Here is a 25,000-nt window from a genome sequence, read left to right on the forward strand (position 1 = left end):
ATTCGGTTTCTCGCGACGCCTCCGGGGCTGACGTTCGCTCGCACACAGAGACACGTACAAAACGACACACGACGATCGTTACCATGTGGCGCAGGCTCAGTAAGAGAAGGTATAGCGGCTACAGTAGAAGGTAAAAGAAGCCGGTTTGCGAGGGTTGAATCGAGCTTTGAGAACCACAGCTCAAGAGAGACAAAGCGAGAGAGAGATATATAGAGTGACAAAGGGAGATTGAGAGTGATTTGCGAACTCGCGCGATCATCTTCTCTGAGTTCCATCGAAAAGTGGGTGGTTCGAGGAGTTGGAGGGTTTTATAGAGAAGTAGAGATGACACCGATGCACTTAAAAACGCTCGTAACGCTTGAAACGCTTTGGATATTTGTACAATCGATTACGACTACGAGTACTTTAGACAAAGTAGTAAAGTTAATCTACGCTAATTTCTTAGCAATGAAAGATATAAAAAATAGAAAGTAAAGAAATTACATTTATCGAAAAGATCACCGTATATCATTCGGAAAAAGGCGTCAAATAGATAACGAATGGTACTGTAACGAGTAGATAACGAATAAGTATGTACAAGGATTGATAGACAAAAACATCTATTCAAAACCTGAAGTACTCGGCACTACTAAAACTATTGAGGTATATCATTTGATTCAAATAACCTCATATAAAATGAGTTTTTTTGTGTATTTAAACACAATGATCGTTTGAAAACAATTAAAAAGAATTTACAACAAGGTTACTAATAGCAAGGAGTGTTCTAGCTACCGTAAAATAATCAAAGTAGCAGCAAGAGTTGATAATTTAAAAACAATAATCGAGAAAACAAGTTTCCTTGATTAATGGCAACATCAATTCTCTTTTCATCAACAAACCTAACGCGTATAGTCCTGTGTAGTCCCATATCTCATTGCATCCCTCAGATTGCGGCATGAATCATTCCACCAAGTGCCACTGGCCACTGTCATCGTGTGTACTTACGGTTGTCAGCTAACTGGTCGCCTTCGGTGTTTACTAATGGTTGCCCCCGTCGAACGCAATTGGCCCCAATCCATCATTGAAGTGCGTCGCCGGGCTGTGGCTCTTTAGCGGTTCGTTTATCTATAGGTGGCATGGCGATCGGTTACCCTTCGAGGTAATTCGGATGGCACTGATGGTGGGTGGAACGACAATTACAGATAGTAACAGATACATTATTACATTCGAGATGATTTTCGCCTACCGATAATACAGCGTGGCAGCTTACAGCCGCATTCTTGTTCATTTTTGTTCGACAAAGTCACGAATCCTGGGTGTTACGAATAACAGGAGCGTTGGTAGTCTGTGAGCGTTACGTAGAGTTAGTGAGACGTTACGCGGCTAATGAAGGGTGAGAGAAAAGGTCGCGTAACATCTCGCCAAAACGAAATATATATGCATGAGGAACGAAGTGCTCAGAACTCTCTTTTTCTACGACTAGAACTAATCTTCGCTCTGGCGAACCGCGACACCTCCCTCGACGAGGGTGATTCTGTTGAAGTTGAAATGTTGGTTTTAGGTTAGACTGTTTCGTCCGAATCCTTTACGTTCCCTATGGTTCATACTGTGCAAAACTGGTCGTTACCTACACAGACGATTTGGAAATATAAGCTTAGGCGATTTGGATCTTTAATACGACGGCCGGTATGCACATCGGAATTGATGTTAACTTACAACGTGATTATAATATCAATGTCTTACAATGGCAACCATCATTAATTGGCAACCGTTCCTCAGCTCAGTTCTAGTCAAAATTCTAGATCGCTAGCGGGTGCTATGACCTAACATGTCCGCGGTATCATAAATCAGCACGGTACAGGGCATTCACAAAGAAATCCAAAATATAATCCAAAAATGATACGAATGTTCCGACTAAATACGAATTCAACCGACTAAATGAGATTCCACGTGGAAAATTCTTTGCAATATTAGAAAGAAAAACAATAGATTCTCTCACAAATCTACTGTTTGTCATCGATGTAGATCAAATTCATACCCCATTTTCATTTTAATTTTCGTGCCAATCTTATGCGAGAACATAGCTAATTGGAATTTCCTATTCTATAATCCGGCAGCTATTTCCTCACACAATAGCCATACATAAAGTGGGGAAATGCAATCGGTTGCAACTATGTCAGTCACCGCATTCACCCTTAAACTTTCGGGGTTATAGAGATATTGCATTCACTCTACTTGTTTCGCAAAGATTACTGACCATTCTACCCTTCTTATTTTTCTTTTGGTCCTTAGCGATATGCTGCTTTGGCAGCAGTTACGAGTTTAGGTCTTTGGTTTATTCACTTTGGTTTCACTCTGCACCGTATTAGTCGTCGCGGGCTTTGGAGTCGTCTTTGCCAGATCATCCATTCGCACTATGTCAGAGAGGCTGAGCTTCTTTGGTAGAGGTTGCGCGTGACCAACGATACCGTATGGGCGCAGATGATAAATCAAATAGTCCAGCACGTACATTTGGTTTGGTGAAATGTAGTGAAATGAGATAGCATTATCAGAACAACAATTGAGACCCTATAAAAGAACATAAGAACAGTATTTCCATTTTTTAATTGATTGTGTGTTTCGTTCTTGTCGAATATTGTCGGCTCTTACCGCATGCGGTTCGTAATATGAGTAATTCGCGTACCAGAAATCATCTGTGAATAAGCTCGCTATAAGATGATCCTCTGGGACGAACGGTAAAAACCGTCCTCGGCCTAAGGAATCACGGGAATCACCTGCTAATACCTTCACCAGCTCCAGACACTTGCCCATCTCGACATCTTCCGCTCTGTCAGCATCTTGCCAACACATGGGATTCGGTATCGCATCCTCTACGAAGCGTTTGACTGCCTCTTTGCTCAAAACGTAACCGGCACCACCGGCCATGTAGCCCTGTTTAACATACGGCTTGAAGCGGCATCCGAAGTAGATCGGATGGGTTGGTGAGTAAGCGTAAAGCATGTAACGTAGATTCTCTACAACAACGTATCTGTGGGAAGAGCAACGCACGGATAACATTACATTCGAGCACATCCTACTACATTGTCGTGTACTTACGTATCATCGTCAGCTTTCATAAACCAATCCGCATCGTCTAGGTGATTTTTATAGAGGTATTTAAAAGCTTCTTTAGTTTTGGCCCACAAATTGTCCCTTCCTTCGCCAACTGGTAGTGCAACCGAGTCGATCAACGGATCTGCCACAGAACTCATAAACACCAGCTTATTGCACCGATTACCCCACGTGCGCTTAACGTGTAAAGCTTTTTGTTTGTGATTTGTCGGATTGGTCATTATCCAACATAGGACGCGTACTTCACGTTGCAGCTGCTGTGATAGTGAGGAGTTTTCGTGGGCATGAACCTCTTCATTCGAAGCGTGCTTTCCCACGTCCTTCTCTGGACCGAAGGCATACCGCAGCTCGTTTCCGGTATGCGGATCGCTGGCTACATGCGGTGCGGTTCGATAATGGAAACATTTCGGTAACCATGGATTCACTCTTACGGTCGAAGTCGTAATGAAGGTAGCAAACATAAATCCAAGCACCGTCCCGAAAAGGAGTGTGATGAAGGTTCGAAGATGATTTTCATCGCGAAGACCTGAAGAGATAAATTATTAGTTTTTGTGTATCAAATGACAAAAATCAGTAAATTTGCAATGTACGAAAACGAACTTAACAACATATTGCGTATCGTAGGCGATGCTACAACCACCAAACTGTGCCGACCAAATGTATAGCCTGACTGCTTTTCTAACTGTGGGCAAGCTTTTTCAAATCTCTGAAGTCTACAGAGAGTGAGCGTGTTTTTGGTGCCAGCTTTCGAAAAAAATCGTCAGAATAGGGGAAACACCTGTGAACAGCTGAGTACACACACATGTTTTGCTTATGTTTTCATTGTGAAGCAATATAGACCATGCGCTATTTACATCTCTGTTCTTGGATACTTTTCATATGATTTTAAATATCACCGAGGCCTAGAGATTCTACACTATCTGCTGCAAGCGTCGCATACGATAAGCGTATACGATGACAGTGACCACTGGCTGGATGACTAACCACTAAATTGATGTTTACTCACAACGTGTTACGCATTGGGTCCATAGCTAAAACCAATCTTGAACAACGAAACAGAGATTCATTTTACATGTATAAGAACGGATAAGCCGTATGTTTAGCAGATAATTTGCTCAGGCTCGTACCAGTAATGGCAACCATCATTAATTGGCAACCGTTCCTCAGCTCAGCTCTTGTCAGAATTCTAGGTCGCTAGAGGAAGCTATGACTTAGCATGTCCCCGTATCATAAATCAGCACGGTACAGCGCATTCACGAAGAAATCTAAAATATAATCCGAAAATGATACGAATGTAAATTCAACCGACTAAATGAGATTCCGCATGGAAAATTCTTTGCACTATTAGAAAAAAAACAATAGATTCTCTCATAAATCTATTCATCGATGTATTTCAAATTCTTTCCCTATTTTCATTTCAATTTTCGTTCCAATCTTATGCGAGAATATAGCTAATTGGAGATTTGTTTCGAAAAGAAACTGAGAGTCCTATTCTATAATCCTGCAGCTATTTCTTCACACAATAGCCATACATAAAATGGGGAAATGCAATCGGTTGCAACTATGTCAGTCACCACTTTCAACTTTAAGCTATCAGGGTTCTTAAGAATAATCTAACATTAAATTTACACACCTACATTACCTTGTTTCAAGTGTTTGCTTCGCGGATGAGCACGGACATCCAGCCATTACAGAGATATTGCATTCACTCTACTTGTTTCGCAAAGATTACTGACCATTCTACCCTTCTTATTTTTCTTTTGGTTCTTAGCGATATGCTGCTTTGGCAGCAGTTACGAGTTTAGGTCTTTGGTTCATTCACTTTGGTTTCACTCTGCACCGTATTATTCGTCGCGGGCTTTGGAGTCGTCTTTGCCAGATCATCCATTCGCACTATGTCAGAGAGGCTGAGCTTCTTTGGTAGAGGCTGCGCGTGACCAACGATACCGTACGGGCGCAGATGATAAATCAAATAGTCCAGCACGTACATTTGGTTTGGTGAAACGTAGTGATATGAGATAGCATTATCGGAGCAACAATCGAGACCCTATAAAAGAAGATAAGAATATAATTTCCAATTTTAAATTCATAGTGTGTATTGTTCTTTCGGCTTTCGTTTCGTATCGTCGGCTCTTACCTCATCCGGTTTGTAGTATGTGTATTTCACGTACCAGAAATCATCGTTCACATGATTCGGTATAAGATGATGCTCTGGGACGAACGGGAAAAATCGTCCCCGGCCTAAGGAATCACGGGAATCACCTGCTAATACCTTCACCAGCTCCATGCATTTCCCCATCTCGATATCTTCTGCTCCGTCAGCATCTTGCCTACACTTGGGATTCGGTATCGCATCCTCTACGAAGCGTTTGACTGCCTCTTTGCTCAAAACGTAACCGGCACCGCCGGACATGTAGCCCTGTTTAACAAACGGCTTGAAGCGGCACCCGAAGTAGATCGGATGGCTTGGAGAGTAAGCGTAAAGCATGTAACGCAGATTCTCTACAACAACGTATCTGTGGGAAGAGCAACGTACGGATAACATTACATTCGAGCACATCCTACTACATTGTCGTGTACTTACGTATCATCATCAGCTTTCATAAACCAATCCGCATCGTCTAGGTGATTTTTATAGAGATATTTGAAAGCTTCTTTCGTTTTGGCCCACAAATTGTTCCTTCCTTCGCCAACTGGTAGTGCAACCGAGTCGATCAACGGATCTGCCACAGAACTCATAAACACCAGCTTATTACACCGATTACCCCACGTGCGCTTAACGTGTAAAGCTTTTTGTTTGTGATTTGTCGGATTGGTCATTATCCAACATAGGACGCGTACTTCACGTTGCAGCTGCTGTGATAGTGAGGAGTTTTCGTGGGCATGAACCTCTTCATTCGAAGCGTGCTTTCCCACGTCCTTCTCTGGACCGAAGGCATACCGCAGCTCGTTTCCGGTATGCGGATCGCTGGCTACAGGCGGTGCGTTTCGATAATAGAAGCATTTCGGTAACCATGGATTCACTCTTACGGTCGAAGACGTGATGAAGTTAGCAAGCATAACACCAAGCACCGTCCCGAAGAGGAGAGTGATGAAGGTTCGAGGATGATTTCCATTGCGAAGACCTGAAAAGATAATTTTTTTATCAAATGACAAAAGTCAGTAAATTTGCAGGATATGAACACGAACTTGAAAACATATTGCGTATCGTAGGCGATGCTACAGCCACTAAACTTGGCCGACCAAATGTACAGCCTGACTGCTTGTTTAACTGATTTTTCTAAACACTGGAGCCTACAGAGAGTGAGCGTGTTTTTGGTGCCAGCTTTCGAAATAAATCGCCAGAAAAGGGGAAACATCTGTGAACAGCTGAGTAAGCAACACGTGTTTTGCTTATGTTTTCATTGTGAAGCAATATAGGCCATCTCTGTTTTTGGATACTTTTCATATGATTTTAAATATCACCGAGGCCTAGAGATTCTACACTATCTGCTGCAAGCGTCGCATACGATAAGCGTATACGATGACAGTGACCACTGGCTGGATGACTAACCACTAAATTGATGTTTACTCACAACGTGTTACGCATTGGGTCCATAGCTAAACCCAATCTTGAGCAACGAAACAGAGATTCATTTTACATGTATAAGAACGGATAAGCCGTATGTTTAGCAGATAATTTGCTCAGGCTCGTACCAGTAATGGCAACCATCATTAATTGGCAACCGTTCCTCAGCTCAGTTCTAGTCAAAATTCTAGATCGCTAGCGGGTGATATGACCTAACATGTCCGCGGTATCATAAATCAGCACGGTACAGGGCATTCACAAAGAAATCTAAAATATAATCAAAAAATGATACGAATGTAAATTCAACCGACTAAATGAGATTCCAATTGGAAAATTCTTTGCACCATTAGAAAGAAAAACAATAGATTCTCTCATAAATCTATTGTTTGTCATCGATGTAGATCAAATTCATACTCCATTTCCATTTCAATTTTCGTGCCAATCTTATGCGAGAACATAGCTAATTGGAGATTTGTTTCGAAATGAAACTGAGAGTCCTATTCTATAATCCTGCAGCTATTTCCTCACACAATATCCATACATAAAGTGGGGAAATACAATCGGTTGCAACTATGTCGGTCACCACTTCCAACTTTAAGCTATCAGGGTTCTTAAGAATAATCTAACATTAAACTTACACACCTACATGACCTTGTTTCAAGTGTATGCTTCGCGGATGAGCACGGACATCCAGCCTTTACAGAGATATTGCATTCACTCTACTTGTTTCGCAAAGATTACTGACCATTCTACCCTTCTTATTTTTCTTTTGGTTCTTAGCGATATGCTACTTTGGCAGCAGTTACGAGTTTAGGTCTTTGGTTTATTCACTTTGGTTTCACTCTGCACCGTATTAGTCGTCGCGGGCTTTGGAGTCGTCTTTGCCAGATCATCCATTCGCACTATGTCAGAGAGGCTGAGCTTCTTTGGTAGAGGTTGCGCGTGACCAACGATACCGTATGGGCGCAGATGATAAATCAAATAGTCCAGCACGTACATTTGGTTTGGTGAAATGTAGTGAAATGAGATAGCATTATCAGAACAACAATTGAGACCCTATAAGAGCAGATAACATTATTCCCATTATTGAAATTCACAGTGTGTTTCGTTCTTGTCGAATATTGTCGGCTCTTACCGCATGCGGTTCGTAATATGAGTAATTCGCGTACCAGAAATCATTGGTAAAATATGTCGGTATAAGATGATGCTCTGGGATGAACGGTAAAAACCGTCCTCGGCCTAAGGAATCACGGGAATCACCTGCTAGTACTTTTACCAGCTCCATACAACTGCCCATCTCGAGATCCTCCGCTCCGTCAGCACTTTGCCTACACTTAGGATTCGGTATCGCATCCTCTACGAAGCGTTTGACTGCCTCTTTGCTCAAAACGTAACCGGCACCACCGGCCATGTAGCCCTGTTTAACATACGGCTTGAAGCGGCACCCGAAGTAGATCGGATGGCTTGGAGAGTAAGCGTAAAGCATGTAACGCAGATTCTCTACAACAACGTATCTGTGGGAAGAGCAACGCACGGATAACATTACATTCGAGCACATCCTACTACATTGTCGTGTACTTACGTATCATCATCAGCTTTCATAAACCAATCCGCATCATCTAGGTGATTTTTATAGAGATATTTGAAAGCTTCTTTAGTTTTGGCCCACAAATTGTCCCTTCCTTCGCCAACTGGTAGTGCAACCGAGTCGATCAACGGATCTGCCACAGAACTCATAAACACCAGCTTATTGCACCGATTACCCCACGTGCGCTTAACGTGTAAAGCTTTTTGTTTGTGATTTGTCGGATTGGTCATTATCCAACATAGGACGCGTACTTCACGTTGCAGCTGCTGTGATAGTGAGGAGTTTTCGTGTGCATGAACCTCTTCATTCGAAGCGTGCTTTCCCACGTCCTTCTCTGGACCGAAGGCATACCGCAGCTCGTTTCCGGTATGCGGATCGCTGGCTACATGCGGTGCGGTTCGATAATGGAAACATTTCGGTAACCATGGATTCACTCTTACGGTCGAAGTCGTAATGAAGGTAGCAAACATAAATCCAAGCACCGTCCCGAAAAGGAGTGTGATGAAGGTTCGAAGATGATTTTCATCGCGAAGACCTGAAGAGATAAATTATTAGTTTTTGTGTATCAAATGACAAAAATCAGTAAATTTGCAATGTACGAAAACGAACTTAACAACATATTGCGTATCGTAGGCGATGCTACAGCCACCAAACTGTGCCGACCAAATGTACAGCCTGACTGCTTGTTTTACTGTAACCTAGTTTTTTTTAAAAACAGCCTACAGAGAGCGTGTTTTTGGTGCCAGCTTTCGAACAAATCGTCAGAAAAGGGGAAACATCTGTGAACAGCTGAGTACGCAACACGTGTTTTGCTTATGTATTCGTTGTGAAGCAATACAGACCATGTGCTATTTAGTTCTCTGTTCTTAAATGCTCTTCATGTGAATCGAAATATCACCGAGGCCTAGAGATTCTACGTTATCTGCTGCAAGCGATTAGCACATACGATAATAGTGACCACCAACTTGTATCTTCCGTGTCGATCCATCGTATCAGTTGCGGGCTAATGGATGCGGAGACTATTTCCGGTCGCTGATGGACATTTTGTCTGCTATTGAAAGGTACGAAAACAAAAACCGTGGACGTACAAAAACATTTTACCACTGCTACCATCATGATCCATCGGTTGGCTTGATCGAAATGAACCAGTACACGAAAAATATGGGCAACTACAACACAACAACACGCTTTGTTCGAATGCATATCCATGCATAAAGAGTCAATATAGTTATTTATTCTACGCGCCTATTGTTAAGCGCTTAGAACAAACCGGACCGTCTGCCAGATGTTTCAGTACGTGTTAAGGATTATTTAAGAATTATTGCAAGAATGGCACGTACTTTCGCATGAGCCAGAACGGAGTTTGCGGGGGACGTGATCCATAGATCTGTCTTAAGGACACAGCTTAAACATTCGTCGTGGTGCTCGAAACTCGTAGCTGAGGCTCGCTGAATCCTAGTTTGGTGTGAGTTACCTACGATCGCGCCCGATCGCTATCGTAAGTAACTCGCACCGATCTATCGTGGGTCGTCGAGGGTAATGGTACCAATACTTTCTTACCATTCCCCCGCCCCCTCTCCCTCCATACATTCACCTCGACGACCCTAGTCATAATATCGTTCTCATCGACTTCATATTTTCCTTATTTTAATCGCGAACCATTCGCCGCATCTGGTTTGCTGTTTACTACAGTTACTCCCCTCCATCAGATCGATTGTTTGTTGCTCGGCGGCGGTTGGTTGCCCCTCCTACGGGAGGCTATCGGTCCGTTAAACGAATACGCTTTAGGTTTCGATAAAGCAGGTAAACGCAATTGGCCCCAATCCATCATTGAAGTGCGACGCCGCGCTGTGGCTCTTTAGCCGCTCGTTTATCTATAGGTTGCTCGGCTACCGTTTGCGGCAGTTCGGATGGCATTGGTGGTGGGAGGTACAGCAATTTTGGATAGAAGAGGATAAATTATTTTATTCGAGATGATTTTCACTGATCGATAATCATGCGTGGCAGCTTACAGCCGCATCTTTGTTCGTTTTTTGTTTTAGGAGTATTCCGTTAGGCGACAAAGTCACGACTCCTGCGGGATCAGTTCCTTACTAAGGTGCATTTGCCGGTTCAATCAAAATATTTGTAGGCATTAGCTTTCGCAACTGACTCGCTATGTATATCCTACGGCTTAAAAAAAACTTTACTTAATAAACCTGAATGTGATGGCAACTTTACTGAAATGCATCTTTCACTAGCTCAAACTTGATATTCATACAGCTAAAAACCGCGGAAAAATAATCGGGATTGATGTTTACTCACAACGTGATACGCATTGGGTCCATAGCTAAACCCAATCTTGAACAACGAAACAGAGATTCATTTTACATGTATAAGAACGGATAAGCCGTATGTTTAGCAGATAATTTGCTCAGGCTCGTACCAGTAATGGCAACCATCATTAATAGGTAACCGTCCCTCAGCTCAGTTCTTGTCAGAATTCTAGGTCGCTAGAGGAAGCTATGACTTAGCATGTCCCCGTATCATAAATCAGCACGGTACAGGGCATTCACAAAGAAATCTAAAATATAATCAAAAAATGATACGAATGTAAATTCAACCGACTAAATGAGATTCCACATGGAAAATTCTTTGCACTATTAGAAAAAAAAACAATAGATTCTCTCATAAATCTATTGTTTGCCATTGATGTAGATCAAATTCATACCCCATTTTCATTTCAATTTTCGTTCCAATCTTATGCGAGAACATAGCTAATTGGAGATTTGTTTCGAAAAGAAACTGAGAATCCTACTCTATAATCCTACTGCTATTTCCTCACACAATAGCCATACATAAAGTGGGGAAATGCAATCGGTTGCAACTATGTCGGTCACCACTTTCAACTTTAAGCTATCAGGGTTCTTAAGAATAATCTAACATTAAACTTACACACCTACATGACCTTGTTTCAAGTGTATGCTTCGCGGATGAGCACGGACATCCAGTCATTACAGAGATATTGCATTCACTCTACTTGTTTCGCAAAGATTACTGACCATTCTACCCTTCTTATTTTTCTTTTGGTTCTTAGCGATATGCTGCTTTGGCAGCAGTTACGAGTTTAGGTCTTTGGTTCATTCACTTTGGTTTCACTCTGCACCGTATTAGTCGTCGCGGGCTTTGGAGTCGTCTTTGCCAGATCATCCATTCGCACTATGTCAGAGAGGCTGAGCTTTTTTGGTAGAGGCTGCGCGTGACCAACGATACCGTATGGGCGCAGATGATAAATCAAATAGTCCAGCACGTACATTTGATTTGGTGAAACGTAGTGAAATGAGATAGCATTATCGGAGCAACAATCGAGACCCTATAAGAGCAGAAAACATTATTTCCATTATTGAAATTCATTGTGTGTTTCGTTCTTGTCGAATATCGTCATTTCTTACCTCATCCGGTTTGTAGTATGTGTATTTCACGTACCAGAAATCATCGTTCACATGATTCGGTATAAGATGATGCTCTGGGACGAATGGGAAAAATCGTCCTCGCCCTACGGAATCTCTAGAATCACCTGCTAGTACCTTCACCAGCTCCATGCATTTTCCCATCTCGACATCTTCCGCTCCGTCAGCATCTTGCCTACACTTGGGATTCGGTATCGCATCCTCTACGAAGCGTTTGACTGCCTCTTTGCTCAAAACGTAACCGGCACCGCCGGACATGTAGCCCTGTTTAACAAACGGCTTGAAGCGGCACCCGAAGTAGATCGGATGGCTTGGAGAGTAAGCGTAAAGCATGTAACGCAGATTCTCTACAACAACGTATCTGTGGGAAGAGCAACGTACGGATAACATTACATTCGAGCACATCCTACTACATTGTCGTGTACTTACGTATCATCATCAGCTTTCATAAACCAATCCGCATCGTCTAGGTGATTTTTATAGAGATATTTGAAAGCTTCTTTCGTTTTGGCCCACAAATTGTTCCTTCCTTCGCCAACTGGTAGTGCAACCGAGTCGATCAACGGATCTGCCACAGAACTCATAAACACCAGCTTATTGCACCGATTACCCCACGTGCGCTTAACGTGTAAAGCTTTTTGTTTGTGATTTGTCGGATTGGTCATTATCCAACATAGGACGCGTACTTCACGTTGCAGCTGCTGTGATAGTGAGGAGTTTTCGTGGGCATGAACCTCTTCATTCGAAGCGTGCTTTCCCACGTCCTTCTCTGGACCGAAGGCATCGCGCAGCTCGTTGCCGGTATGCGGATCGCTGGCTACAGACGGTGCGTCTCTATGATGGTAGTATTCCGGTAACCATGGATTCACCTTTACGGTCGAAGACGTGAGGAAGGTAGCAAACATAAATCCAACCACCGTTCCGAAGAGGAGTGTGATGAATGTTCGAGGATGATTTCCATTGCGAAGACCTGAAAACACAAATTTTTTTTTTTTCGTGAAATAAACAACAATAGTCACTAAATGTGGAATAGAATAAACCGACTTGAAATCATATTCCGTATCGTAAGCAAAACTACAGCCATCAAATTGTGGCGACCAAATGTACAGCCCGACCTGGCAACCAAACGAAAAGCCACGTATATCTACTGGTTGCAGCCTGAGGGATAGCATTGTGCGCAAACAACGTTTTGTTACAGTTTGCTTGTTTAACTGTGACCTTGTAACCTGTAACAAAGGCGTCAAAACAGGAAAAAAAGGAAGCCCTAAAACATCTTTGAACAGCTGAGTACGCAACATACGTTTGCTCACACGTGTCTCAACAATCTCAACGAAATCTAACGGAGGCTGATTGTGAAATGATTTGAAATTCTAGGCGGTTTACTGAAAACAAGAACATTTTTAGTAGTCGGAATTCTCTCTTTTTCGGGAAGGGGACGGTGTATCACAGTATACTTGTTTTTTGTTGTTCTACTATTAGTTAATTTTGCTCTACAAATGAAGTTAGGATTTAAAGCTCCAAGCTAATATAGACTCTCTCTCCTAACTCCAACCCGTCGCGTCCTCGCGGGACTAATAAGTTGTGATCGTGTAGAGTGATAACATGCCCCTCGAACGTCTGCGCTTGGCTCAAAGGGTACCACCAACCCTTTGGGAGGATGGAGATATGGCTGAGATGAGAGTAGGGCGGCCTAATCGGCCACCAGGACGTTGATCCCGTTGGTCACGTAGTCCTACTACGTCAAAATCGCGCGAAGGGATATCTACAATGCTACAAGGGTTCCCCCAAAAGGAGTCACTTCCAACCACATAGATCACGCGTTGATCAACCGTCGCAGACATTCGAATTTGTGACATGTCAGAATTTTAGAGGAGCTCATATTAGCATCGAAATAGCTTGAGCCCGAGAAATGGCCAGATAAAACACGCAAACTCGATAGAACACGTCATCTCTGAAGGTCAGAAACGTCCAAGCAGATTACGAAAAAGCTATCGGGAATGGCCCGCTACTGACACAAGGAAGCGATACGAGCGGGCGATGCTGCGCTCTAAAAACATGCATAAACTGTTCTGTCGAAAACATTCTACGACGCCGTCATGACGACACCAGAGCTGGCTGGTTCGACAAAGAATGTAGAGTAGCGACGGAACGAAAACACTGTGTGTACCAAGAAACGCAACAGCGACATAGGACGCAATCAAGGAGAGAGAGATACACATGATCAGAAACCATCCAGAGGTATAACATGATCAGAAACCATCCAGAGGTAAATAGTATCCGAAGATTGGCAAACCGGCATAATCTATCCCATATTCAAGAAGGGAAATAAGTTAGATTGCAATGATTATAAGGGTATTAAGGGTGTTGAATACCGCCTACGAAATATTCTCCCTGGAAAACCATCATCAGGCAAGTCCTAGAAATGTTGAATGAATTCAACAGTACCCACCATCCCTTTATCGGTGTCAAGGTTGCCTATGCCAAGCGCTAGCCAAAAGTATAGAAACAGAACAGTCCATACGCTACGTGTGTGGTTTGGCAGATGCGCGTATGGCTCAGAAAATGTAAACACACTGTTCAATATTCCGCGCGAGTTAGTGAAAATACATTCAATAGCACTGTCTAATTACAAAAACCTGTTCAAATAATTATTTTTAAAATCTAATAAGGCTGAATCGCGTTAATGGTTGCTTCAAACAACCATTATTTGCGATTTCTTTCGTTAACATTTCAGGGTGACACAGTGAGACTGCCGAAAAATTCTTAATTTCACCTGTTTAAATATTATTAACGATCCAAGTATGTGATTGTATGAGGGTTTTGATATGAATTTCACTTATCCCATAATAGACCCGTTTTTGCTTACCAAGATCGGTTATCTTCATAATGATGAGTATTGCTCCCGCTAGTGGGAAGAGATCACAGAGTCGATTCTAGTTGGCTATCCCTCGGTACACAGCGTTCGATCAGATATTTCTGTTGGTTAATGCGCCGTTTCAGCTGGCAAACAGGAAGCCATCCGAGCCTACTAAAGTAGCTACGATGGCAGTACTGCTATGGCGATGGCACAGAATGTTCGGTAGATTTATTTTTCAAAGATCGACTGCGATCGGCGCTCCTTTCGTTTGGATCGTTAAAATATCGTAATGATGCCTACGCACAAAAATAACTCCATTATCACAATAACATTATTTCCTTTCGAAGTCACGCATACACACACTCGTTATCTCACTCACTTAGCACAATCGCACACATTTCGGCACATCATCATTGTGAAACGATATAGACTATGCTCTGTATAGTTCTCCGTTCTTAGAGACCCTTAATGCGATTCTAAATATCACCGCGGCGTAGAGATTCTATATTATCTGCTGCAAGCGTCGCATATGATCAGCGCATACGATCATAGAGACCACCGACTTGTATCTTCCGTGCCGACCGCTTGTCGATCCATCGTATCAGTAGCGGGCTAATGGCTGCGGCCACTATTTCCGGTCGCTGATGAACAGTTTGTCTGCAATTGAAAGGTACAAAAAGAAAAACCGTAGATTAAAATATCATTTTACCACTGCTACCATCACCACGTATCGGTTGGCTTGGTCGAAATGAACAAGTACACGAAAAAGGAAAAATGGGCAACTACAACCCAACAACACACTTTGTTAGAATGCAAATTAATGGATACTGGATTTCAGTTACCCATGCATAGAGTGTCATACATAGTAATTTATGCTATACGCCTATTGTTAAGCGCTTAGAACAAACTGGACCGTCTGCCGGATGTTTCAGTACGTTTCTTTTATGATACTGAATAACATCGCAGCAGCCGTTGTGTCTAGCATGGCAACGGGAATAAAGCACGGAACTTGCATGCTCTCTATGTAGGACACAGTTTTCCCTGAAAACTCTGCAAACTGTTTGGGGTGACGGAGCTTTGAAAAAGACAATGGTTACACCGCAATCACCATATGGCAAATAAATCTCTCAGCTGTAGCTGGTTCCGTTTTTGGTTATTTGCACTACGCTGTCTTGTGATTAGATGCATTTACCATATGTTGGTATCATGTGGGAGAAGGTTTCTTATCAAGTTTAGCGCCCACTTATCAACATTCTCCACACGACCCTTGCCCGGCTGGAGCGATCACTGGTCTTTGCAAGAGAGATTTGGAGTTTGCGATGGAGACAAGGTGGTATAACGTAATTTATAACGAGCGATCCGGTTACTTTGAGCATCATCAATTTGGATCAATAAAACTAATTGAGTGTCGCCGGGGAAAAGCCAACGATTCGGCGACAGACGCAAATGGGACACAAATTTATGAAAGTACAGGAAGGAACTTACCGGAAAATGCGCCCGTTCTCATGGAGCAGATGCGGATGCTGCGGGTGTATTCCATTAATGGTATTTTTTCACCCGACACCGGACAACACACACCGGATGGCGATAAGCGCTGGGCGACGGGAAGCCGAACGATAAGCTGCGAGGCTGGTCTACGAGCGCCTCATTTTGTGTAATGGGCGTGTATCTGGCTGTCCTGAAGCCTTCTGGGTGCAGGCAGATGGTTAACTAGTTTAGGGTCGTCCAACATACCCGGAAAATACGCTAGAACAAAAATGCACAGAGAAGCACTTTTCCTTCCGCTCGGCGTTAAAAAAACTCAACCAAAACAACGAACGGCGAAGAAGCAAAGAAAGTGATGGAAGAAGCAGAATGCGTTTACACGGGCGGTTTAAAGTGCTCAAAATCCATTCACAGGGCCTGCCGAAAAAAGAGCCTCTCGTTTGACATAAACAAAGCATACGAAGGGGTTTTTTCTGTAACTCCCGGTGTTTCTTAAAAACGCTGAAAATACGGTATTCGATAAAGGTTTGATTGAATAAAATCTGATAAATTACGCATACCAAAACAACGCCGCTCCAACAGCTGTCATCTGCGTTCTCCTTTGCACGGAACCCGAACCGCGACCGAAGTGCTCTCCGTGCCGTGTGAATTTACGCACAAATCCTGTTCGTTTTAGTATCTGTTTCTTGTTTTCGTCGTACCTTAACACATTCCGATTGTGATAACGAGAAAGTGTGGACCAAATTAGTGAAGAGAGTGGACTTACATCAAAAGATTCGGTGCGTGTGATTCTGGGGATTGATTTTTCAAGCATACCATATCGTGGTGTGTGTAGCAATAACGTGAGACACGCCGCTTTTGTGAGCGTTTTGGCGGAGTTGCCTCGCTCGGAAAGAGCAACATTTTTGCGTCTAGCGCCACCGCCGTGAAGGATTGACCACCGTTTCCACGGCAACGAGCGCCGCGATGTCTTCTTTGCGCGAGTATCGGAAGCCAGCCCCAGGTGAAAATGGAAACGGCACTCCAACAGGTAGGTGGATCGTTTTGTTAAAACAATAACCCACCAGGTAAAGGGAAAACCACTTCGTGCGCCAATTTTCTTGGCTTCTTCCGGGAAGCGAACGCACGGTGACAGCTGTGAGTTGAGGTTAATAAAAGTAAACAACGTAAAATAAAGATCGCGAGAGTTCTGGTGAGGATCTGTTTAATAAGACTTCCGCGTTTCTGATCTTCGCAGATGGAAAACTATCGCTCCTCCCGGGCCGAAAGCGGATCCAGATGATGGGCGACAGTGACAGCGAAGGTGACAATAGTTCCGCGAGCCCGAAAAAATCCGTTCCCAGCGGCCCTGTGATCACGAACGGTTCCTGTACACCACCGGCAAAAGTATTATCGGTGAGCGAGAAATCCGAACGATTGCGTGAGGTGTCCACAAGGTACAGCACCGTTGAGATCCTGGACGTGCAATCCGCCCTGGTGGCGAACGATTGGGATGTGGAAAAAGCGATCCAGCAGTTGAAAGCCGCCGGAATCAAACCAAAAATCCCAATAAGCACTTCCCTGAGCCATACGATGAAACGCCCGACCGTAGAATCCAAACAACCGGCCTCCAAAAAGAGGCGCGTACAGCAATCAAACGACGATGAAAGTGACGCCGACTCGGATCGTCCTACGGAGCAGGTCTTCGACAGTGACGAGGACAGCGATGGTGCATACTCATCAACCAAACTGACGCCAGAGCGTAGCGGTGTGCTATCGTTTCTGAACACTGCCACTCAGCAGGAACTGACCAACGTGAAGTCGTTGTCCACAAAAAAGATTGACTCGCTGGTGGAACTGCGGCCGTTTAAGGATTGGTCCGATTTGATAAGTAAGCTGCGCTCGCATCGACAGTTACAAACGGAAATACTTAACAATACGCAGGAGTACCTGAAGCGCCGCAACAGCCTGGCCACTATCATGGGCAAGTGTAACAAAATCGTGAAGCGGCTAGAGGAGGCGATTGAATCCGGTGGAAGCGTGGTTGAGCAGCCGGCCAACATAGCCGATGGATTGAAGCTGGCCGAGTATCAGCTAGTGGGGCTCAACTGGCTCACCATCATGCATCGGCATGAAATGAACGGCATTCTGGCGGACGAAATGGGTCTTGGTAAAACGATTCAGATTATTTCCTTTCTTGCCTGGCTGAAGGAGAACGGTCAACAGACTCGACCATGTTTGGTCGTGGTACCCTCGTCGACTATGGATAATTGGGAGCAGGAGTTGATCCGATGGTGCCCGGCATTGAGCATTTTCAAGTACTACGGATCTCAAGCTGAGCGGCGCATGATACGAGTGGATTGGGCGAAGAACGGTGTCGAGGAGGTGGACGTGGTGCTGACCACTTATCACATGATGGGTGCTTCGGCGGAAGAGAAGAAAATGTGGCGCGTTACTGAGTTCGATTACGTGATCTTCGATGAAGCGCACATGCTGAAGAATGTAGCTTCGCAGCGATATCAGAACCTGATGCGCATCAATGCCAAGCATCGTATCCTGCTGACCGGTACGCCGCTGCAGAACAATCTGCTAGAGCTTATGTCCCTGCTGTGCTTTGTGATGCCTAAGCTGTTCGGTAGTAAGGTGGAGGATATTAAAGCTTTATTCCAAGGCAAAGCGGTAAGATCGCTACACCATCGCCCACTGGCCCAACGAAATATTAACGATCACCTTAACACTTCTTCTTCTTACTTGCCACAGAAATCGTCCAAAGGTGAGGGAGATGATGAAACATCAGCATTCGAAAAGACGCAAATCGAGCAAGCCAAGTTGATCATGAAGCCGTTTATTTTACGAAGGCTTAAACGTGATGTACTTAGTTTCTTGCCACCGAAAAAGGACGTTTTAGTAAGCATAATTATTACTACCTAAAGTCTCGTGAAAGTGTGTTGTAATTAACTTTATCGATCGTTCCCAGATGAAGCTTCCCATGATAGATTCCCAAAAGGAAAAGTACAACGAAACTGTTAATGAATATCAAAAGGCTACGGGTGTTATCCGGGAGAACACCGAAGTTAGCGGAATGGCAATTATGATGGACCTGAGAAAGCTTGCCAACCATCCATTGCTGCTGAGGTAATAGATCGTCGTGTTGGCATCCAGCAGACCACCGTAACAATGCCCGCTTTCTGTTTCTTTGCATCTAGATACTATTTTACCGACGACGATGTCCGCGGTATGGCAAAGAAGCTGGCCAAAGATCCGGACTATAAGGGCAGTAATGTGGATAACATTTTCCAAGACATCGCATACCTGTCCGACTTCCAGCTGTATGAAATGAGGGACAAGTACACCGTATGTTAAATTACAGTCGTGGTGCGTGGTGCCATTATCAATCAACATTGCTACTACTTATCCTTCCAGAGCCTCTACGATTTGCGTCTGCCTGAAAAGCTAATCACATCGTCCGGCAAGTTTCGCAAGTTAGATGAGCTGCTGCCACAGCTGAAAGCAGATGGACATCGGGTGTTGATTTTCAGCCAATTCACTATGATGCTTGACATCATGGAACGCTACCTGAAGATACGCAAGCACGGTTATCTACGGTTGGACGGCTCAACGGCTGTGACGGATCGCCAGGAACTGATCGATCAGTACACTTCCGATCCGAATCTGTTTGTTTTCTTGCTCTCCACCAAGGCGGGCGGATTGGGTATCAATCTGACGGCCGCCGATACGGTTATCATTCACGATATTGATTTTAACCCGTACAACGATAAGCAGGCCGAGGATCGTGCACATCGGATGGGCCAGAAAAAACCGGTCACCATCTATAAGTTCATCTCAGAAGGTTCTATCGAAGAGGGTATGATGGAAATTGCACAACAGAAGCTACAATTGGAAAAGGACGTAACGGAGAAAGATGGTACGCTATAATAATTTCTTCATTCATTCGATCTTGCATCTTAGCAATTTGCTTCATTCATTTCAGGTGATAGTCGAATAAATGATCATAAATGCATGGTCGGATTGCTAACGATGGCGCTGGGAATGGATCAAAACAAGGCGGAAATTATACTCAAGAATGAATCGCCCTTGAAGAAACCGAAGGACGAAGAATTCTAACAAGTATTTCCGTCGCACCTCCCACCTGCAGCACGTTACCGATAACTACTGACAAGGGAGCAACGAAACCATCACTCCTTTTGACGAACTAGCGCACGTTGATCAGGGCAAAGAAAACAAGTATCGTGGCACTTACGCAGTGCTAGGGGCTCTTTTATCTATTAACTTTTTTTTATTTTTGCTACGGATAATTTCCTTTTTTATTTATACCACCCCACGATTGTATGTTTTTAATATGAAGGATCAATATATGAGCGTATAGTTTGTTAGTAACTGTTTATGCTGCACTGACGTACTATGGTGATTAATTATTGCTTGAGTAACGAAGTAGAAACGCAAGATCGGCATTTTGCCTATGGTAAGTACAGATATTGGGGGGAAGATTCAAGGTAGAATATTATTTGTTTTTTAAACGATCGTAAGACACACAGCAGCATCCAATAGTATCGCTCCAGCTGCAAACTGCTTTATCGATTGCAATTGAGGTCACGCTACCGCAAACAATGCGCATAGTAGGTCGATCTCAAAGCTCAATCTAGTTGGCGAAAAAGCCGGCACACGTTTCAAGGTTTAATTGTTTTACGGACACATCCTGGATGGTCATATCTCCGATGCAATACTGCCAAGCAAATAGATTTCTGAAGAATGGCGTAACATCATGAGGTTGTTTGAATTTGGACTAACTATTGACGTAACGATCATCCTAAATAGGCTCTTCTGCTTGCGCTAAATCATGTCTTCATTGCTCTTGGATACCCGCGATAGTAACTGTTAGCAATGTGCGAACAGGAACACGTGTGGTAGAATTGCTCTTAAACGAAAATGAAGCAGTAAAGAGCACCCGTCGAGAAGCAGTGTTTAAGATTCGGATGAAAAATTCATGATTTTCATGTTTCATTTTCGCTTTTCTTAGTTTGAAATTGAAATTTTGTTGGCCTCTTGCCGTCGGTCCTCGGAAGTATTAAATATGGCTTACGAACGACGAAAACTCATATAAAAACAGGCCTGGAGGCATTGCCGCATTACAAATGGCTTCACCGCAGATCCTCCTTCCTTGGCTGTTGCTAACAGATGGGTCTCACGCGATTTGGGCAACAGAGACTGCACATAAACACATTCGGCGAAGAAGGAAGAAAAAAAGACAGTCACCGGAAATGGAAATAAGTTTTGATGATGCTGAGAAGCCTCATAGCCGTGGAAGGGCTAAAACGAAGAACCAAAAGCGACCATAATTGCTGGCCAGGGATCGTATGCTGTGTTGAAATGGTTCACGCGACTGTGACTACTCCAAGCATCGAATTTGTCTTGTGCGCACTTCCGGGCCTCCGATCTGAGATGCTCGTTCAATCGCGATAAACTTCTCACCCGCTTCAAATCAAGCTTAAGATCAATCCCCGGTGGGTTTGGTGTGGAGTTTTGCGAAGCATATTATGGCATAGAACCCGTGTAGTGATGACGTCTTCCCTATACCCCCAAAAACTACCCAGCCGATCGGTTCATCGGTCAACGACCGGTAACACAAGTGGTAATACCCTCCCCCTGAGATCTATCTCGCTAGAACAATTTGATCAATTCCTATGGATTCTTACTTTTAGCGGACGAACCATTTTAATTGGATGGTTCGGTGGCAAACGGAAAACGGTTTCGAGCCAACACATGGCCTTGCCATGCGAGATCTCCGAGAACGAAGGTAACCAGAACCTGTGAAGAAATCCCGCGGAATAATTGGGCAACTCTGGCAACCACAAACATGGAATGAAGACACTTCGATATGGGATCGTGACTGTTCTACCGATGCCGCTAGAATTATGATTATTGGCGAATCCGCTTCTCTCTCTGCTCCGGTTCTTCTCGCAACAAGAACACCGCCAGAGGAGAGAAGTTCGAATCACCTGACCAGACCACACGAAGATGACCAGAAAACGGCGGTGCTGTTGGCAGAAAGGTCCGATGCTTGACCACACCGTGTTCCCTCTCTCTACTGTTCCGCGACGCGGTCATCATGCTGGCTGTGCTGCCCACAGGCGGAGGGAGAGCCACCTCGATGCTATAAAGCTGTGGCTCCACATGGCCGCCAGGTTTAGTCCATCACCGGTGGTCGAAGCATAAGGAACTGGACAACCGAACACCTGACGCTTACGACGGGTTTATTAGATTCCCCCACTTCTCTTTCTAGTTCCTCCGTCATCAGGTGAGAGGCTGTTCGCGATTTGCACGCAGATCTGCGTGCATTCGTGCGTGCGATCGTGCGTTAGACAATTGGCGCCGTAGGAACTGGTTTGGTTTTATGTCGCCGTGTTTTTTCTCTCTCTCTCTCTATTCCCTTTGCTCCAATCCTAACCCAAAGCCGAAGCTGAGGCTGTGTAAAGCCAGTGTGTGCGAACGTGCGTGTGTGCCTGATACGATCTGACCGCCAAACAGAGGTGCAGTGCTGCAGTGCGGTAGTACGGTTGAGTTCGAGTTGAAACCCAGGCTGTGCCAAGCCTATCGGATCCAAGACAAAGGTAAGATAGGTATGCGAAATTGCGTAGTAGATGTCGTGTTAGCGTTCCGGTTGGACGTCGTGGGTCATCCAATTCCAAGCTGATCCTTATCGGCCCCCCTTTTTATCACTACTTGATGGTGATCATGTATTTCTTTTCCCCCTTTTGGATCATCACGATCCTACACACTCAAAAAACACGTAAAGGCGTAATGATCAATCGCGTCCCAATCCAGTTCGAGGAGGGCTCCAGGTAGCTGGCCACCGAATTGTGATAAACGGCTTGTTTTCGCTGGAGGCTGGGGTTGATGCGGGGGGATGCTGCCGTTGCACCCTGCTGCTGCTGCGCTCGCGATCAACCCGTAAAGTGGCCCGAGTGCTCGAGAGGATGGCCGCTAGGGTGTAATCGAGATGCGGCTTGCGTAATCCACACACTCCCCGCTCACATTCGGATTCGGAGAAATGATGAAATGTGTGTATGTGCGTATCATCTCGTGCGGTGTCAGGTCAGGGATGCGTATATGTTGACGACGCTTTGAGGGGCCACACCCGAAAGTGTGCCCATCGTGCAACAGGAGTGGGTAATCAATAACCTTCGTAACAGCGGCGTAGGCCGCAAGCGCAACGTTTTGGAAGAAGCACTGAGCGGAGGGTGCGGATCCGGATCTCGCACGATACCCGGTGAGGGGTTACCGTGCGGTCGCCGGTGAAAGTGAGTGGCCAAGGACATGTTGTCACATTACGCCGATAATTGATGGAGATGGGCGAAGAGTGTGTGCGAGTTAGGGGCACGATAGCGTGATAACCCGATTTGATGATTCGTGCGACACGATCATCCATACTTGTTACCCCAAGATGGATGAACCGTTTTTGTGCGTTTGAATTTACCCACGGCACCAATTTGCAATTATCAAACCCTTAGCGATCGTTTTGTAACGATCTCGGCATGGCCATGATCGAGTTTTTTTTCGATCACTCCAAAAACTCACACTCACACCTTGCTGCTCGATCCTCACATCGCTCGTTCCTCGATGAGCATCGAACGGTGTCGCTGATTTTTAACAAAATTCAATTCAATTTCCTTCGCAAAACCGTTGCTTCAGACGGGGTTTGGTTTGTCTCTCTTCCCCCCCGGGGTAATTAACCCGCTCGCCCCGAGGCCGGGACCGATTCCATAACATAAGCTTCGTGCTGTGTTTTTCTGGCATTTCTTGCACATCTTCTGCTGCTGCTGCTTCGCACATCTCTAATCCCGCAGTCGTCGTCCCGCTGAGAATAATGTTTGAAATTGGCCTTTTTTTTTGCCAGCGCTCGCCAGTAACGTGGCGGTGGTTCATCGACCATAAAAATGTGACCATAAATTTGTGTTTAACGAACGGTCAGTTCTCGGTGTGTTTCGTTGCCATCGCCGTCGACATGTTGGGGTTGTGGTTGCGCGCGTGCTTCGAGATCAAGCAACTGGATCGCAATGGATGGATCGTCGAGGGAAGTAGCAGCACCACCGGAGAGCACCACGTAAGCACCGGGTCTGCCAGAGTGTCGGTTGTTTTCGTGTGTTCTTCTATGTTTCCGGTGTCGTGGCCATAGAACGGACCTGAAAGCCCCCTCCCAAAAAGAAGAAAAAAAAAACAAAAACAAAAGCAAAGAAGAGCTCAACAGCGAATAACATCGTCTCGAATCTGCATTCCTAATTAGACCTCCAGTCGGAGGAAACGGAGCGAGCGGCGGAGCACGAGAGTGGGGAAGGCCGTTGCTATGCCGATGCCCGTGAAGATCTTCGAGGCTCATTAATTAGAGCCCCGTGTCTGCCTTTGCTCGGCTTCTAATGCCAATGGTTTCGGAGCGGTGCGGTGCGGCCAACGATAAGATTGGCACTCTTTTGCCTCGGCCCCCCGAGCGCTAACTGCGCCACAGTACCTTCCAGAAGTCCCAGAGGCCGGGAATTTGAATCCGCGGGTACGGGCTTAATGATGTCCATTTGTGAACGAATCCCCAAGGCCAACCGGAGGGGCATGGCATTTCACCATCACCGCGTGTCGTGGGGACCGGGCGGAGGGGGGTTTCCGTTTTTGACCGAAGGAGCACCTGTCCTCGGATAGCACGGGGTGGTCCACTGTTGACTAATTATGGTCGCGTGACCTTGGTCGGTCGGTAAATTGGGCATCGGGTTTGTGTTATCACAACCAAAGGGTCGGCGAGAGCCCTAAGAGGTATGGTATGGCATCATCCGTGATCCATCGATCGGTCGGTCACGAACCGCTCGCGTAACGCGCCTGCACTTGACGGTTGACAGAGCACGCAGATCTGCAGAAGGTCGCCAGCGGTAGTGGTGCCCTTTGCGGGGCCACCGCACTGCCCTCAGCTCGGTGTGAACGAA

General features: G+C 44.9%; 5 protein-coding genes and 1 long non-coding RNA gene across 9 annotated transcripts in view; 3 read left to right on the forward strand and 3 right to left on the reverse strand.

Annotated features, from left to right (window-relative positions):
* Positions 1-2,272: 2,272 nt before the first annotated feature.
* On the reverse strand, positions 2,273-4,233 carry LOC125959517 (glycoprotein-N-acetylgalactosamine 3-beta-galactosyltransferase 1-like). The gene is made up of 4 exons (XM_049692341.1): positions 4,218-4,233; positions 3,076-3,616; positions 2,629-3,007; positions 2,273-2,547 (listed from the first exon to the last, which is right to left on the reverse strand). Exons 1-4 carry the CDS (start codon positions 4,231-4,233, stop codon positions 2,302-2,304), a joined length of 1,182 nt encoding a protein of 393 aa, XP_049548298.1. The 3' UTR covers positions 2,273-2,301.
* A 396-nt stretch (positions 4,234-4,629) lies between these two features.
* Positions 4,630-14,702, reverse strand: LOC125950523 (glycoprotein-N-acetylgalactosamine 3-beta-galactosyltransferase 1-like). 2 transcript variants are annotated; one of them, XR_007468731.1, is made up of 5 exons: positions 14,562-14,702; positions 12,125-12,665; positions 11,678-12,056; positions 11,185-11,598; positions 4,630-4,723 (listed from the first exon to the last, which is right to left on the reverse strand). XR_007468731.1 is itself a non-coding variant. In XM_049678608.1 (4 exons), the coding sequence occupies exons 1-4, from the start codon at positions 14,578-14,580 to the stop codon at positions 11,353-11,355; spliced, it is 1,185 nt and encodes a 394-aa protein (XP_049534565.1). In that variant the 5' UTR covers positions 14,581-14,702; the 3' UTR covers positions 10,196-11,352. The 2 variants fall into 2 exon arrangements, 1 of the variants encoding a protein (XP_049534565.1); XM_049678608.1 differs by lacking the exon at positions 4,630-4,723 and having other exon boundaries at positions 10,196-11,598.
* Positions 4,811-11,600, forward strand: LOC125950549 (uncharacterized). The gene is made up of 3 exons (XR_007468732.1): positions 4,811-4,895; positions 7,473-7,593; positions 11,478-11,600. It is a non-coding gene; the product is annotated as an uncharacterized LOC125950549 (long non-coding RNA).
* On the reverse strand, positions 4,876-14,702 carry LOC125950524 (glycoprotein-N-acetylgalactosamine 3-beta-galactosyltransferase 1-like). Of its 2 annotated transcripts, XM_049678609.1 has the most exons (4): positions 14,562-14,702; positions 5,675-6,215; positions 5,228-5,606; positions 4,876-5,137 (listed from the first exon to the last, which is right to left on the reverse strand). In XM_049678609.1, the coding sequence occupies exons 1-4, from the start codon at positions 14,578-14,580 to the stop codon at positions 4,892-4,894; spliced, it is 1,185 nt and encodes a 394-aa protein (XP_049534566.1). In that variant the 5' UTR covers positions 14,581-14,702; the 3' UTR covers positions 4,876-4,891. The 2 variants fall into 2 exon arrangements, with proteins under 2 accessions (XP_049534566.1, XP_049534567.1); XM_049678610.1 differs by lacking the exons at positions 5,675-6,215; positions 14,562-14,702 and adding an exon at positions 8,241-8,308.
* A 1,947-nt stretch (positions 14,703-16,649) lies between these two features.
* LOC125950503 (SWI/SNF-related matrix-associated actin-dependent regulator of chromatin subfamily A containing DEAD/H box 1 homolog) lies at positions 16,650-20,414 on the forward strand. Its single transcript, XM_049678574.1, has 7 exons — positions 16,650-17,067; positions 17,275-18,695; positions 18,777-18,923; positions 18,994-19,151; positions 19,223-19,370; positions 19,440-19,941; positions 20,008-20,414. The coding sequence occupies exons 1-7, from the start codon at positions 17,004-17,006 to the stop codon at positions 20,139-20,141; spliced, it is 2,574 nt and encodes an 857-aa protein (XP_049534531.1). The 5' UTR covers positions 16,650-17,003; the 3' UTR covers positions 20,142-20,414.
* Positions 20,415-22,233: 1,819 nt separating this feature from the next.
* LOC125950509 (probable serine/threonine-protein kinase kinX) overlaps positions 22,234-25,000 on the forward strand; it is a 6,389-nt gene continuing 3,622 nt past the window's right edge. For both annotated transcript variants that reach the window (XM_049678582.1, XM_049678581.1), the window contains exons 1-2: positions 22,234-22,332; positions 22,489-22,645. The gene's annotated coding sequence lies outside the window, so the exon portion shown is untranslated. The remainder of the gene's footprint in view (positions 22,333-22,488; positions 22,646-25,000) is intronic.

The sequence above is a fragment of the Anopheles darlingi genome, chromosome 2 (assembly GCF_943734745.1).
Source record: "Anopheles darlingi chromosome 2, idAnoDarlMG_H_01, whole genome shotgun sequence".
Lineage (NCBI taxonomy): Eukaryota > Metazoa > Arthropoda > Insecta > Diptera > Culicidae > Anopheles > Anopheles darlingi.